General features: G+C 48.4%; 1 protein-coding gene across 2 annotated transcripts in view; it reads right to left on the reverse strand.

Annotated features, from left to right (window-relative positions):
* LOC146060604 (multidrug and toxin extrusion protein 2-like) overlaps nucleotides 1-15,988 on the reverse strand; it is a 104,334-nt gene extending 88,346 nt beyond the window's left edge. For both annotated transcript variants that reach the window (XM_083173991.1, XM_083173989.1), the window contains exon 1: nucleotides 15,720-15,988. In XM_083173991.1, the coding sequence (XP_083030117.1) occupies nucleotides 15,720-15,887 (168 nt within the window). In that variant the 5' untranslated portion in view covers nucleotides 15,888-15,988. The remainder of the gene's footprint in view (nucleotides 1-15,719) is intronic.
* Between the last annotated feature and the right edge of the window lie 241 nt (nucleotides 15,989-16,229).

Here is a 16,229-nt window from a genome sequence, read left to right on the forward strand (position 1 = left end):
TTTTCAAAATCGCCAATTATCGCACTTTTTTAAAATCGCATTTTTGCAGCTGATTCGCATATTTAATGAGGTGCGTATTCCGGAAAGAAGTGTGATTAAGTGCGATAATGTGCGAATTTTAGGCCGGACCTGGTTCCAAAAATACGGGGGACAAAAAGCATAGGGGTGTCCCCCCGTGTTTGAAACCAGCACCGGGCTCCAACAGCCCATGGTGTCATGCCACAGCCGGGGGACACTTTTTACATAAGGTCCCCCGGCCGAAACATGAGCACCGTGGCTGGTCAGCCTTGGAAGGGGTACCTGGAGGAGTGGAGACCCCCCCAATAAAGGGGTCCCCCCCCAGGCTTGCATAAACATCCATTCGCAGCCTTGCGTGCCCGGACAAAATCATTTGATGGTCAACAAATTATTTTGCAAACACTCGCAGATCTGCTAACAAAAGCTGCGCAGGTGTATATTGCTGTTCTTTATACTAACAATTTATGTTACTGCTTTATACGTATTTGTAGTATGGAAAATTATATACATCTGTGTAAAAAGACAATGAATACATTTCTGCTGTAGTGTAATTGGGTTTTGACTACTAATATCTACATTTAAATATTCTTACATGTTTTATCTGTTATCCTTGACAAACACATAGCAATACCATTCAGCAATCATACCATTCAGCAATCTAGGTGAACTTTAGTCAAATGACGCAGACAAAAAATTACTTATTACTAATCCAAAACAACACATAAGGCACTTCCTGTGAATTTGTCAAACACATGACAGGAGCTGACTGGCTGCGGTCCCTCACATGTGTAATAACTACAACAAAAAAGCTGCATCTGCTTCCTCTGCATAGTGCTGCGGTACTGGATACAGCTAATGTAATATTTACTATTAGGCCCCCTGACAAACAAATTATAGTAAATCAACCTCTCAGCATTAAGGTTGATAGGGCATCCCTGAGGGGTTCACTGCACATTTGTCATCTCTGTTCTTCAATCAGATACTGGCCATGATGTGATTGATTGCACTTTGGACTGCAGATCCCTCTGTCCTGTCAGGGACCAAGTATAAACCAGCTTCTCTCTTCCACCACCATTACTAGTGCTCTCGCTGCACAGTGTCTCAGCCCTGTCATGGTGTGTCACACGGCTCCTCCACAGCACCGTTACTACCGTGTTTCCCCCATAATGAGACCTACCCCGATAATAAGCCCTACCCTTATTTCTTCACAACGGTCCAAAATAAGCCCTCCCCTGAAAATAAGCCCTAGCTAAATTCCCATTTTGCCCAGTCCCTGCGCTAAACTACAATGCTTCCAGCTCCCCCCCACCCCATATGAAATGGATGCTGCTGTTAAAGATTTAACCCTTGTCCCTAACAGCCCTGGTACCGCTGAAGCCTCTGCTGGCATCAGCGGTCCCAGGGATGCATTGTGCATGTGATGTCACCGCGCACCTCAAGGACTGAGAGACGTGGCGGGAAGGCTGAGTGACTGAAAAACATGGAAGTAAAGGGAAGGAAAGCTGCAGTCCTGCTTAAAGTGTAAGGTGACTGAGGGGCATGATGGGGATAAAAGCAGGACTGAGGGGCATGATGGGGATAAAAGCAGGACTGGGGGGCATAATGTGGATAAAAGCAGGACTGGAGGGCATGATGTGGATAAAAGCAGGACTGGGGGGCATAATGTGGATAAAAGCAGGACTGGAGGGCATGATGTGGATAAAAGCAGGACTGAGGGGCATGATGAGGATAAAAGCAGGACTGAGGGGCATGATGGGGATAAAAGCAGGACTGAGGGGCATGATGGGGATAAAAGCAGGACTGAGGGGCATGATGGAGATAAAAGCAGGACTGAGGGGCATGATGGGGATAAAAGCAGGACTGAGGGGCATGATGGGGATAAAAGCAGGACTGAGGGGCATGATGGGGATAAAAGCAGGACTGAGGGGCATGATGGGGATAAAAGCAGGACTGAGGGGCATGATGGGGATAAAAGCAGGACTGAGGGGCATGATGGGGATAAAAGCAGGACTGAGGGGCATGATGTGGATAAAAGCAGGACTGAGGGGCATGATGGGGATAAAAGCAGGACTGAGGGGCATGATGGGGATTAAAGCAGGACTGAGGGGCATGATGGGGATAAAAGCAGGACTGAGGGGCATGATGGGGATAAAAGCAGGACTGAGGGGCATGATGGGGATAAAAGCAGGACTGAGGGGCATGATGGGGATAAAAGCAGGACTGAGGGGCATGATGGGGATAAAAGCAGGACTGAGGGGCATGATGGGGATAAAAGCAGGACTGAGGGGCATGATGTGGATAAAAGCAGGACTGAGGGGCATGATGGGGATAAAAGCAGGACTGGGGGGTTAATGATATGGATAAAAGCAGGACTGAGGGGCATGATGTGGATAAAAGCAGGACTGAGGGGCATGATGAGGATAAAAGCAGGACTGAGGGGCATGATGGGGATAAAAGCAGGACTGAGGGGCATGATGGGGATAAAAGCAGGACTGAGGGGCATGATGGGGATAAAAGCAGGACTGAGGGGCATGATGGGGATAAAAGCAGGACTGAGGGGCATGATGGGGATAAAAGCAGGACTGATGGGCATGATGGGGATAAAAGCAGGACTGAGGGGCATGATGGAGATAAAAGCAGGACTGAGGGGCATGATGTGGATAAAAGCAGGACTGAGGGGCATGATGAGGATAAAAGCAGGACTGAGGGGCATGATGGGGATAAAAGCAGGACTGAGGGGCATGATGGGGATAAAAGCAGGACTGAGGGGCATGATGGGGATAAAAGCAGGACTGATGGGCATGATGGGGATAAAAGCAGGACTGAGGGGCATGATGGAGATAAAAGCAGGACTAAGGGGCATGATGTGGATAAAAGCCGGACTGACGGGCATGAGAGGGTAAAAAGCAGGACGGAGGTTTATGATGGGGATAAAAGCAGGACAGAGAGGCATGGTATGGATAAAAGCAGGACTCTGGGGCATGATGGGGATAAAAGCAGGACCAGGGGAGCATAACGGTCATCAATGTTAATTAAAATAAGCCCTACCCCGAAAATAAGCCCTATGGTGTTTTTTGGACCGAAAAAAATAATAAGACAGTGTCTTATTATCAGGGAAACACAGTAGTTATACATACAGGGCTACTATTCATTACACATGTAGAAGAATGAGCACTGTAGTCAGCATTTTGGTGTTAACTAATAATACATTTTACTCTGTAGCGAGGGTCTCTAGCAGCGCTCAAATACTTATTCTTTATTTCATAGAGCATTGACATAAATCCATGGTAAATCCTCTTCAATCCACTTTACTAAACATTACATTACTAATGCATCAGCCCCAAGATTAATCTCGAACCTCGAATCCTGGGCAGTCACATCTCTGCCAACCATCACTCACAGCCATTCCCACCTATTTACACACACTCAATGAGATTGATTCAATTCAGTGCATTGTGAATAGTCTCGAGAGGGAGCTTGCAGAACTAATTGGTAATCGCGGGTGTTTAGTCCCGAGAACTGGCATCTCCAACTTAAGTGCCCTGCCGTGATGCTCTTTGTGCCGTGCAAGTGTTGTTGATTTCTAGTCAGATTTCAAGTAGTCGGACTTAAGTGTGCTGATTTGAATAGCTGAGGCTATTCACCATGAATTGAATCAACCCAACTGTGTGTGACCCACCCTATTCCTACTAGTCCCGCCTTGTATTACTAATAAGGACCTTTCACATGTAAGATTCCCTCTTGGCTCCTCCCCTGTACTCATAACTCCACCTCTTCCATATTTCATTCAACCTATAATCAGTCTTCCAATCTGTGATGAAATATGCCCAAAAGCAAATGTTAACACCGCTCATTGGTCAGCAGAGCTGTCTGTGTATGAGAAACTCGAGCCCAAATTGCCACTCTGTGTCAGGCACAAATACAATGGAGACCTGACCTTCGCACTGAACTGCAGAGAAGGCAGATTACGGCAGTCCTCTGAGACAAAGCTGGCGATGGTGAAACGGACAGGCGGCGAGCTATCTTAGACTTAACAGCTATTGAAAATATCACCATAAAGCCTATAGAAGTGTTATAGGATAAAACTTAAGGCCCTCATACACTAGGGTGACTTCTCTGAGCGGAGAAGTCACCCACAATCCGCCCTTGAGCAGCCCGAGACCATCCGGCGCAGCAGGATTGCATGCAATATATTGTATGCAACCCTTTCACATTACAATATATCACATGCAATTCCAACCAAGCCTGCCTTCGAACAGATTGCTTCTGCAGCTGCTGCGAGTCGCATGCTCGGTGCGATGTACATGGGACCATGCATCGCATCAGACCTGCTGTCAATCACATACAATTTGGACACTTTTCATGCGATTGATCCGTGGCTGCATAAAAAGAGCCCAAATCACATGTGAAGGCAGTGAAAAAGCAGTTAAAATCCTTAGTACATACAGTACTGGAAAAAGATACGTATAGGGATATTTTGTGTTGTTTTTTTTTTTTTGTTTTTTTTAAAGCTTATCTCCTGTTATACATATGTTTCAGGTGCAACTCTCCTGGAGTTTGATGAGTCACAGTCATTTATCTATACTTAAATTTGCATAGACATTTATCTCCACGGGGGGAATTCCATTACCTGCGGTAATTTACCGCAGGCTAATTGATTCCCTTGAACTATTCCACTAGCCCTGATGGACGCACAGACTGCAGTTAAAGGAGATAATTTTTTTTTCAGGTGTCCACATTAAATTCCCTGTTTTTGAGTGCCGTGAATCCGTTAACATATAGGTTTGGGAACTTATCTTGGATTCAGTGGGGTATATTCAATGCGGCCGGTGAGAGGGTTTGTATGGCGAGAATGGTTTGTTTTCAGCAAGGATCGTCGAAAACAAGCCATCCTCGCCGTCTAACCCTCTCGCCGGCTGCTCACTGCTTCTTTTTTTTTTAGCAAAAACAAGTTAATATGACCTTTTCTTACTTAAATTATTTCCTGTTAAATTATTTCCTACATATGAAGCTTCACATTATTTGATGTTTATTGAACATCTATTAATTTAGACAGATATCCACTCCAATAAGCTCTAACACTGAGGATTTACAGGTCCTTGTGGATTTGATTATTGTCATGTGTATAATCCTGTACCCCTCAGCTTTTTGCAATGCTTGCCTAATGCTCTCCCTATGGATCACTTAATCCATTATATCCCTTACTGTTCCCTATGCCAGTGGTTCCTAACCTGTGTGCCTATGCACCTTGGCATGCTGCTTCCAGGGGTGTCTTGGGTTGATGGTCCAGGACCAAATAAAATTAGTTATGGTTAAAGTTATAGTCAAAACCAATGTTAGTGGCTGCCAATCACAAAACTTAGATAATCAGATGCACAACTCCACATAAGTAAACCTAAGGATGACATGTAAGCACAATCCCGTAAAAAAAATTGCTGATACTCTATGGCGCTATGATTTAAGAAAATGTGGGAACCTCTGACCTATACAGTTAGGTTAATACTGTATATAAAGGGATTTTTGTAAGAACTTACCGTTCGAATCCCTTTCTCTGATATGGTCCTGGTGACACAGCTCAACACTGGGATGTAGGAGGGTCCGAAGGAGCCAGGCACCTATCCTAAAGTTTTAGAGGGTAGGCTCCTCCCCTACTGCATCCCTGGACTCTTCAGTTCAATCTTTCAAAGCCACTGGAATACATTAACTCAGTACAAATGCCTGCACATATTATATGCACATTTTATAACAGAAACTGTTAACTTTTAACCATTTTAACATGAACATCATGAAACTTCTGGCATACTTACTGAGCGTAAGGGAGGGATCGCTGTGTCACCAGGACCATATCAGAGAAAGGGATTCGAACGGTAAGTTCTTACAAAAATCCCTTTTTCTCTTTCAATGGTCCTGGTGACACAGCTCAACACTGGGACGTTCCAGAGCCGGTCCTTTGGGAGGGTACGCTCAGGTCTGCAGCTCTCAGCACTGCTCGCCCGAATGATGCGTCCTCCGACGCGAACTCATGGAATCTATAGAATTTGGCAAATGTGTGAACAGATGACCAAGTGGCAGCTCTGCAAACCTGCTCAGCTGTGGCCCCATGTCGAACCGCCCAAGAGGTGGCAACTGACCTGGTGGTATGCGCATTTATTTTGGCCGGTACCGGTCTACCCACTTTGGTGTATGCAAAGGCTATCACAGACCGCAACCACCTAGCAATAGTCTGCTTAGATGCAGGCCAACCAATTTTGTGTACGTCATACAATACCAACAATGTGTCAGTCTTCCTGACACTCTTCACTCTGTCCACATATATGCGTAAAGCACGCACAACATCCAAAGTTCTCAACTTGTCCCTTTTCTTAGAACCCTCTGGGGGTTGAAACACAGGTAGAACTATCTCCTGATTTAAATGGAAGGTAGATACCACCTTCGGTAAAAACTGAGGCACTGTTCTCAAAACAGCCCTGTCATCATGAAAAATTAAGAAGGTAGATTTACATGACAAGGCTCCCAACTCTGAAACTCTTTTAGCAGATGCTACTGCTAACAAAAACACTAGCTTCCACGTGAGAAACTTAAAGTCAGCCGACCTTAAAGGTTCAAATGGTGCCTTCTGTAGGCATTCCAAAACCAGTGATAGATCCCAAGGTGCTACTGGTTGCTTGTATGGAGGTTTCAACCTGGATACTCCTTGTAAAAAGGTTTGAATTTCCGGCAAAATGGCTATCTTTTTCTGGAAATAGATGGACAAGGCCGAAATCTGCACCTTCAGTGACTGAAGGCTTAGACCCGATGAAAAACCATCTTGTAAGAATTCCATCATTCTTGATAGCTTAAAATGAGATGTATGAACCTTTCTTCTCTCACACCATCGAATGTAAGTCTTCCAGACTCTATAATAATTTGCCGAAGATACAGCTTTTCTGGCTTTTATCATCGTCTGTACTACTGCCTCAGAAAACCCTTTCCTTTTCAAAATGGTGGTTTCAATAGCCAGGCCGTCAAAATCAATCGATCGGAATCCAGGTGATTGAATGGGCCTTGTCTTAGAAGGTCTGGTCTCAGAGGTAGACGCCATGAGTCCACAGACAACCTCTGAAGCCTCGAGTACCAGGACCTCCTTGGCCAATCTGGGGCCACTAAAATCACTGGAACCTTCTGCCCCTGTATTTTCTTCAGAAGTCTCGGTAACATTGGTACAGGTGGGAATGCATAAAGGAGATCTCCCTGCCAGTGAATAGTCATGGCATCCACTGCCTCCGCCAGTGGATCCCTCGTTCTGGCATAGAACCTGGGCACTTGACGGTTGACCCTGGATGCCATCAGGTCCACATTTGGAGTCCCCCACATCGAAGTGATCTGGTGAAACACCTGAGGATGTAATCTCCATTCCCCTTCCTTGAGCTCCTCCCTGCTCAGGAAGTCGGCTTCTATATTCTCTATTCCTGGAATGAATATAGCCGATACAGCTGGAACATTCTGTTCCGCCCATAGGAAGATTCTGGACACCTCCCACATGGCCAATTTGCTGCGTGTACCTCCCTGGTGATTCAGATACGCCACAGCTGTGGCATTGTCGGTCTGAATCCTCAAAGGGAGGTTCTGTAACCTGTCTCCCGCCAAGGAAATCACTTTCCAGACAGCTCTCAGCTCCAAGATGTTGATTGGTAACGCTGATTCCTCTGCCGTCCACAGGCCCTGAAGCCTGAGATCCAGGACTACTGCCCCCCAGCCCCTGAGACTGGCGTCGGTGGTTACTACCAACCAGTCCCAGGTCTGTAATGACCGACCCCACTGAAGGGAATCTACTTCTGTCCACCATTTCAAGGAGTCCCGAGTGTCCGAAGACAGCACTATCATCTCGGATTTCATGGTCAAAGTGTTTCCTGACCAGGCTGACAAAATGTTCCATTGGAACCTCCGAGAGTGGAACCTGGCAAATTGAAGCGTCTCGAATGACGCCACCATTTTCCCCAAGAGCTTGAGGCACCTCCATACTGAAATGCTCTGAGCCCCGAGAATCTCCTGGACTAGGGTGACCAGATCCCTGGCCTTTACCTCCGGGAGGAATACCCGATGAAGGTGGGTGTCCAGTATGACTCCCAAGAATTGGAGCCTTTGTGACGGTACCAACTGAGATTTCTGCAAATTTAAAATCCAGCCGTGAGCCTGCAAAAAACTGATGGCCTCTGCCAAGTGACTCTGCAGCATGGCTGCTGATTCTGCTTTGAACAGGAGATCGTCCAAATAGGGTATTACTGTGATTCCCCTGAGCCTCAGCACCGCCGCCATCACTGACATTATCTTTGTGAATACCATTGGCGCGGTCGCTAGCCCAAAGGGTAATGCCCGGAATTGTAAATGCAGGTCTCCTATGGCAAACCTCAACAAGGTCTGATGCTCCGGGTGTATAGGGACGTGCAGATATGCGTCCTGCACATCCATGGACGCCAAAAATTCTCCCTGGTCCAGACTCAGGAGTACTGACCGTAGGGACTCCATTTTGAAATGGTCTACCCATAAATGAACATTTAGAGACTTCAAATTTAGTATTGGTCTGAAAGACCCGTCTGGTTTGGGCACCAGGAACAGCGTGGAGTAAAAGCCTTTCTTCCACTCTGCCCTGGGGACTGGTGTAACCACCCCTTTTTCCAAAAGGGAGTGAGCTGCTCTCACAAGAGCTGTACGAAGCCGTGCCTCCTTTGGTAAGGATGTGGGAATGAACCTCTTCGGAGGCGGCCCTCTGAAAGGGATTTTGTAACCCTGTGTTATAATATCTAACACCCAGGCATCCTGGCCTAGAGAAGCCCAAGCGTCCCTGAAGAGTGTGAGACGCCCCCCCACTTTTGTCACTGTCGGGCGAAGCCCCTGACAGTCATGCAGAGGGTTTGTCCTCTCCTTTTGTGGCAGGCTTCTTGAGAAAAGAGCCAAATTTTGACTTTTGTGTCTTGCCTCTAGAGGACTGAAACCTTCCCCTGAAAGACTGTCCTCGAAAGGACGCACCACCTCTAGGGGAGGGCCGAAAGGACGGCCTAAAAGCAGAAAATCTGGACGTCTGCTTTGCTGAGGAGGCTGGCAGGAATGTACTTTTGCCGCCCGTGGCCTGTTTTATAATCTCCTCTAATTCGGTACCAAAGAGTACCCTTCCTTTGAAGGCTAATGTTTCCAGAGCCTTCTTGGACTCATTGTCTGCTTCCCAGGCTTTAAGCCAAAGCACTCTCCTGGCATTAATGGAGACTGTGGACACTCTGGTTGCCATTTTAATGGCTTCCTCCTCTGCTTCCACTGTATATTCTGCAGCTGCCTTAATCTTTTCTGCAAGCAGTAACGCACCAGGGTCAGCCTGCAGCATGGTGCATAATTCACCAGCCCACTCTATCATGGCCTTAGAGACCCAGGCTGAAGCAATAAGGGGCCGTAAGGTAAACCCCACCCCTTCAAAGATAGCCTTGAGGTTTCCCTCCAGCTTTTTATCCACAGAATCTTTAAAAGCTGCACCGCCTTGTACTGGTAATACAGTAGCCTTGGACAACCGTGCCACTGAAGCGTCCACAACTGGGACCTTTTCCCAGAGCTCCGCATGAGACTCTGGCATGGGGTACAGACTAAGAAATCGCTTAGGCATCTGAAGCCTCTTATCAGGAGTTTTCCAAGCCCCTTCTAACAATTCCTGTAACCCCTCATCTGAAGGAAAAGTAACAGCCTCCTTCCGCTGTCGCTTAAAAACACCTTTAACAGGAGTCTTATCCTCCACAGACAGCTTTAAAGCCTGCTTCACAGCTACAATGAGATCCTCTATACCAGCAGCAGAGTTCTCTTCCAAATCATCACCCTGGTCCCAGGGGATGTCAGTATACTCTCCTTCCTCCTCATCTACCACAGTAGTCAAAGCATAAGACCTTCTAGGGGTCCCTGCCACATCATCCATTTTGTCCAGCATTTCACTGAACCTGTTGATCCCTTTAGCAGTATCCTGCATCACCTGAATCAGCGCAGGATCTGCCTGGGTAAGAGGCAAGGAGCCAGACGACTGCTGAGATGATGGCATAGGTCTCTGTGATTCTACCAGCCCATCACTCTGCCTGTCCAAAAGCTGCACCAAAGCGTTTACTGACCTGCCTAGGGCCCTGGCCCACGCAGGTTCCATCTGCTCTGCCCTATGGGGTTCACTGCCCATGGGTCTCACATCAGCGCAAGTAATACATAACCCCCCCTTGGCCATCTGCTCAGGGACAAACTTTTGTGTGCAAACATTGCACGCGCTCAGTGCACTAAGGGCTCCCTCCCCCAAAACCACAGCCTGATGCTCAGACATGATGCCAGTGATAAATGTATATCTATCAGTATACACAGTGCAAACAATGTACAAGCGTTTATACAGAGGCAATGCACCCAGTCACTTATCTGTCTGTTGGTTTCAACTGCGGGGAAGCGATGCCCAGGAAATCCAAGTCACTCTGCCAGGATCAGTAAGCCAGCTCAGCTCCGCTGCAAGCGTTCTGAAAGGCGCCAAAGTCAGAGTGAAGGAAGAGACCACAGGTCCCTGCTGCTGCGGGGTCCGTGACCTTTTGGCGCCAACCACCCCCAGCCAGCCGCTCCTTAGGTAGGATTTCCTAGTTCCAGTGTCTCCCCCTCAACTGGGGATCACTTGGAACATGCCTGTCACAACGCTGCTGTCCTCTCATCTAGGAGCTCAGCGTGTAAGCTCCGCATAAAATGGCCGCCGCCATCACGGAGCGCCTGTCCCCCATGATCCCCACCTAAATGTGGAGCCGGTTTCAGGGTACTCCGGAGCCCAGGCAGCCTCTTAGAAAAGGCTATAAGCGCTGCACAGGGAGACCAGACAGTGTCTCCCCTGTGCACAGTGAGCTGACAGGACGCGCTTCTGTCAGCTCCTGCTGCGCTAGCAGTGTGAGGATTCACTATGAGAATCCTCACACTGTGCCTACCTAGCTAGGGTAAAAGTTAATAAAACAATAAAAATCCCCTAACTACTCTAATTCTTCGGCTGCTCCTGCAGCCCTTTAGAATAGCACCCACTCCAGTGGGCACCTAACACGAACTGAAGAGTCCAGGGATGCAGTAGGGGAGGAGCCTACCCTCTAAAACTTTAGGATAGGTGCCTGGCTCCTTCGGACCCTCCTACATCCCAGTGTTGAGCTGTGTCACCAGGACCATTGAAAGAGAAATTTGAATGCTAACACAATATTTGCCATTTTGGGTGGTATTCAATGCCGCCAGTGAGGGGGTTTGTGCGACGAGGATGGCTTATTTTCGGCGAGGATCGCCAAAAAAACAAGCCAGCCTAACTAACCCCCTCTGTCAGAGTATGGCGAGGATTCCCTGGAAGGGCGAGGTTCGGCGCAAATGCAGCGAGCCTGCTGCATATAGTGGCGAGCCTTGCCATTTTGACGGCCGCACTCGCTGTTACCACCTCGCTGAAAAGAACCAGCGATGTGGAAACACCGAGTGAAAGGGGGGTCAGTTGAATACTGACTGCGAGCTATGACGGCGAGATATTGGTACTGCTCGCCGTCATAGCTCGCCTAAACGGCATTGAATATACCCCTTTAGCTGTTTATCCAAGCATATTAAACTTATAATTAAACAATGAATATATATTTTTAGAATACAGACTTTTAGCTATATACATTGAGCGTATTCACATGCAAATTGGAGGAAGGGCTGTTTAATATGTACGACCCTCCTTTTAAGGGACAAAAAGTAGTTGGAGTGCACATTTTGCACTGCAGAGGTACTTTTGCAGGATCACCAAGGAGAAGGAGCTTTTCACATAGCCATAGTAGGTCCCTTTCTAGAGAACGTCGGAGAGAAAGATCTCTGTCCAGAGAGAGGAATCATAAACCATCGCGTTCATTTTCTAGATCAAGAAGGTATAAATAGCCTGACCAGACACACAGCATTATCCCTTTGAAAAAGTTACCAGTTAGGGTAACGAAACGCGTCAGAATACACTTGATTTGGACATGGAGCTTTACTGCGGGACACTCCCTAAACTATACCTTGCCTGTTACCTTCTTGCACCGTGATCCTACTTGCACCCCACAATTGGAAAGAAACTTTTGGGACACCATCACCAGCCAACTAATTGGGAAGCCGATTATCTATCTGTGTATCTGTCAACCCATCCAACAGACAGCAAGTTCTGAGGCACAGCGGCAGAAACATCCCTGCATGGTTTATGGACACCCATACATCTGGATCCCCAACCACCAAAAGGGGAACTTTGTGATCCGGACTATTGGCAAGCGGGAGAACGCTTAAGTATACAGCTCGGTCCTATTTTTATTTTATCCCTTCTTTTATGGTTATATAACCACTGTTTTTAATTCATATTTATGAGCTCTAATCGATTAATGCTATCTGTATATGTGCTAATAAATGTTTATAATTTGTGATACCCAATTGACCATATCAAATTCATTTTAAATTTTTAAACCTAGCGCTCCACTTCTTTTTTCTTTTTACCAATTGTACTTCCTCAAGGAACTGACCTTCCTTGGTGTGAGCTGCTCGGGTCACATACACCCCCTCTTTGGCGCCCCTTTCTTACCTCTGGTAAGAAATACTGCCCATGGAAAGGTCTGGGCTGTTCACTGCTGGCCAGTGTATGCTACTTATTGTTCATTTGAGTTTTGGGGTGTCAATTTTTACCTTGTAGCACATGGACCTAAAATTAGTGTACTGTCGCATGTCGACCAACAGTGGTTGACCTATAAGTCTGGATACCAATCCACAATTCCATCTTCTCTGTTAACCCTTTCCTACATAACTACTGCAGGATACTTAAATCAGGCAGAAAAATTATTTTCTGAATGATTTAAGTGATTTTTTCTTTCTACATAGACTCCTTTGTCCTTCCAGTCATATCTGTTCATTGTATACACTAGTCCCTGCATCCAGTGCTGACATTTTAACTCTAGAAGTGCTTCAAGTTACTGTCTTGGTCACCGGCAAACTGAGTGCTGGGCTTTTCTATTTCAGCTCTGCATTTCTGCAGTGCTGGGCTCCATATACTGCCTTGTCCCAGTCAGTGGCGTAACTACTGTAAGGCAGCCCCAGCAGCCGCTTGGGGGAGCAAGCAGCAGGGTCTGTGTGGGCGCCGGCACCCACTCGATGCACTGACATGCTGCTGCCTGCCGCTGCCCACTGACTGAGCACTGGACGCGAGTCAGCTGCAGCACAGGTGGGGCCATGGCAGACATGACAAATTCCCCCACTGATTCAATTGACTGTACACAGAGCTGGCTATTGGCTACTGTGTACAGGATGGGCGGGCGAATGGGCATGCTAGGGCGGTCTGGGAAGCGTCAGAGCCAAGGGAAGCAGCAGTGTATGCGGGTCTCTCTACCTCTCCCCTGCTTTAGTTTCTCTGTTATGCGAGTAACCACATGCATCACGTCACACGCTAGGGAAAAATACTGGAGAGGAGCCTGGAGGGGGGAGGGGGGGTTAGGGGCGCCACACACTTTTTTGCAGGGGGGAGCAAAATTAATAGTTACGCCACTGGTCCCAGTGAAACATGCTGTGATCTCTGTCTCCAATGATGAGTGGGTAAATGGTGAATTATACCCCTTTCACACATAAGAGCCAGGAAATTCTTGGCTCCAGGTCTATTAATTCAGCTGGTCTGAGCTACAAATCCACTTTTAGATATGCTGGTTGAACCCACGTTATTCCTGGGGTAGATGTCCTTCACACCAAACCCAGGTCGATTGGTGACCCAGGTCATTCATCAGGCAGTGGATGCTTGGTGATGATACAATCTCCATGGATTGCTGTGCCCACCAATCCACACCTTTAGACATGACATGACACAATTCACACTACTGAGCAGGATTATAAGTGCACGGGATCACATTGTAATATGGGATCACGTCACCTGCATGTATTAATAAGCACAGGCAGGGACAGGACTGTGCTGTGCTCTGTGAGATGACGGGGGTGTACACGTGTGCAGTCAAACTGATTGGACACTGGTAGGGAGGGTTCCAGGCACTCTATGATGGCTGAGATTGGAGTGAGAAGCCCACAGGCTACAATGGGCAGATGTCGGTAGTTAAAAGCATTCCAAATGGTTGTGTCTAGATCCACTTTTGTTTCTTGAAGAGGATGTGACATTAGGTGAGGGCAGAAGTTGTCAGATGCCCTTACAGCGTTTTTTAGGTATTTACATAGGTGTAGGTGCCTTTCTTTTATTTCAGCTGGATTGTACCCTTGTGGGCTTGCTTTGCTCACCACACTTCAGCACTTCAGGCACGGTGGCTCACTTCGCTCCCACAGATTTATATTCCCTTCCAGGTATATTTGGGGCCAGAGCATGATAGGAAATATCAAGACTAGGGAAGCCAATCCTGGGGCATTTTTTCAATCCCGGAATTCGGGATTGAAAAATGCCCAATCCCGGGATCCCCGGGATCCCGGGATTGGCTTCCCTACTATTAAAAACCCACCTCGGCCGCCCCGCATATTTACTTACAGATGCGTGGTGCGGCCGGGTGGGTGGGCGAGGTGGGGTGATGGAGCCCGGGCTGGTCCACTGGTGGCCCGGTGTGCCGGCAGGTCCGCTGTTGGGCGGGCGGGCTGGTCCAGAGACAGGACGGCTGGGCGGGCTGATCCGGGGACAGCCCGGGCTGGTCCGCTGGTGGCCCGGTCTGCCGGCAGGTCCGCTGCTGGGCGGGCGGGCTGGTCTGGGGACAGGACGGCTGGGCGGGCTGATCCGGGGACAGGATGGAGGCAGACAGCCTGTGCGGCCTGAGCAGCGTGACTTCTGACGTTGTCACGCTGCGCAGAGCCGCACTGCCCGGGACAGGAGAAGCCGGGCAGCTGCTGAGCACCCGCTCAGACGCTGCCCGGCATTAGACTGCGCATGCGCAGTCTAATCCCGAAATCCCGGGATTGGAAACTCCAATCCCGGGATTGAAATCCCGGTGTTTTGGGGGCCAAATCCCGGGATCCCGCAGATCCCGATCCCGGGATTGGCCACCCTAATCAAGACACAGAAGTGGATCTAGCAATAACCAATTCCAAATATTTGTAAATCTAGCAGCATTGCATTCCCCATAGAACCCTATAGGCGTCCACAAGAAAACATTGGACGTTCCCCTGGGAACGCAGGTGTCTGACATGACAGCACAACACCCGCCCCCTCTTCGGCGACCATAGTTTCTCCCCTTCGGTCACATGCCACATGGGATGTTTTCGGGTACCAACAGGATTCGGTGACAGGGGTGGGGGCAGTCATTAAAGCACTTGGTAAGCATCGAACGACCACTGCTTAGCGAGCGGTGTTGAACCACCCCCACGTTGCGGGAATATTTTTATATGTGCAGCTAAACTCCAAAACACCTGAAGTAGCCACAAATAGTGTTTGATAATTGGGCACCAAAGTCCTATAACCTACCCCTATATAGGCCACTAAGAGGGTACACCATACACCATAGATATGAAAGTTGTATAAAATTACTGCACACTGGATCATAACAATGAAAATTCTGTCACACGAACTAAGCAGGACATGAATATGCAGCACGGCAGCGTAAGCAGGTACAGGGTGACGGATACTGACAGAGGAGATAGAGATACTATATCCGGCTGTATAATAATAAAAGCAACGGCAAGCAGGAATGGGGACAGAGGGGGACAGAGGGTGACATAAGCCAGCACCAAGCGCTTACCACGGGGCCGGCCATCCGGAACTGCTGCTTTACTTCATCCCAGAAATGTAGCGGCAGCAGGCGGCGCATCAGTGACCGCAGGCAGCCGGGCTCCCCCCCAGATAACGGCGCGCTCTCCGACATCTGTTGCCGCTCCCCGGCTGCGTCCTGCTGCTGCTGCCCGGTCATCCTGATGCCGCCGCCGGGACATGTGTCACAGGAGTCGAAGACAGCCTGCTGCTGCCGCTAAGGCTCTGCAGTCTGCAGTGCACACGCCCCCTGCCCGTGATAAGGAGGACAACGGGGAGATAAGGGCAGCTGTAGGGTTACATTCTTGACGCTGACTTTTAAGTCTATTTCATGTGGACTCTGGACCTTATTCAGGTTGACTCGCAAAGCTGTGAATTTTGCAGCTTTACGTCAGGGTTGCCGACCCTCCCGGAATGTCCGTGAGAGTCCCGGAATTCTGGGACATCTCACGGACTCCCGGAGGTCGGCCCCTTTCTCCCGCAGCTGCCGCTTTGCTCTTCC

Source organism: Crinia signifera, chromosome 2 (assembly GCF_055691185.1).
Source record: "Crinia signifera chromosome 2, ASM5569118v1, whole genome shotgun sequence".
Taxonomy (NCBI): Eukaryota; Metazoa; Chordata; class Amphibia; order Anura; family Myobatrachidae; genus Crinia; species Crinia signifera.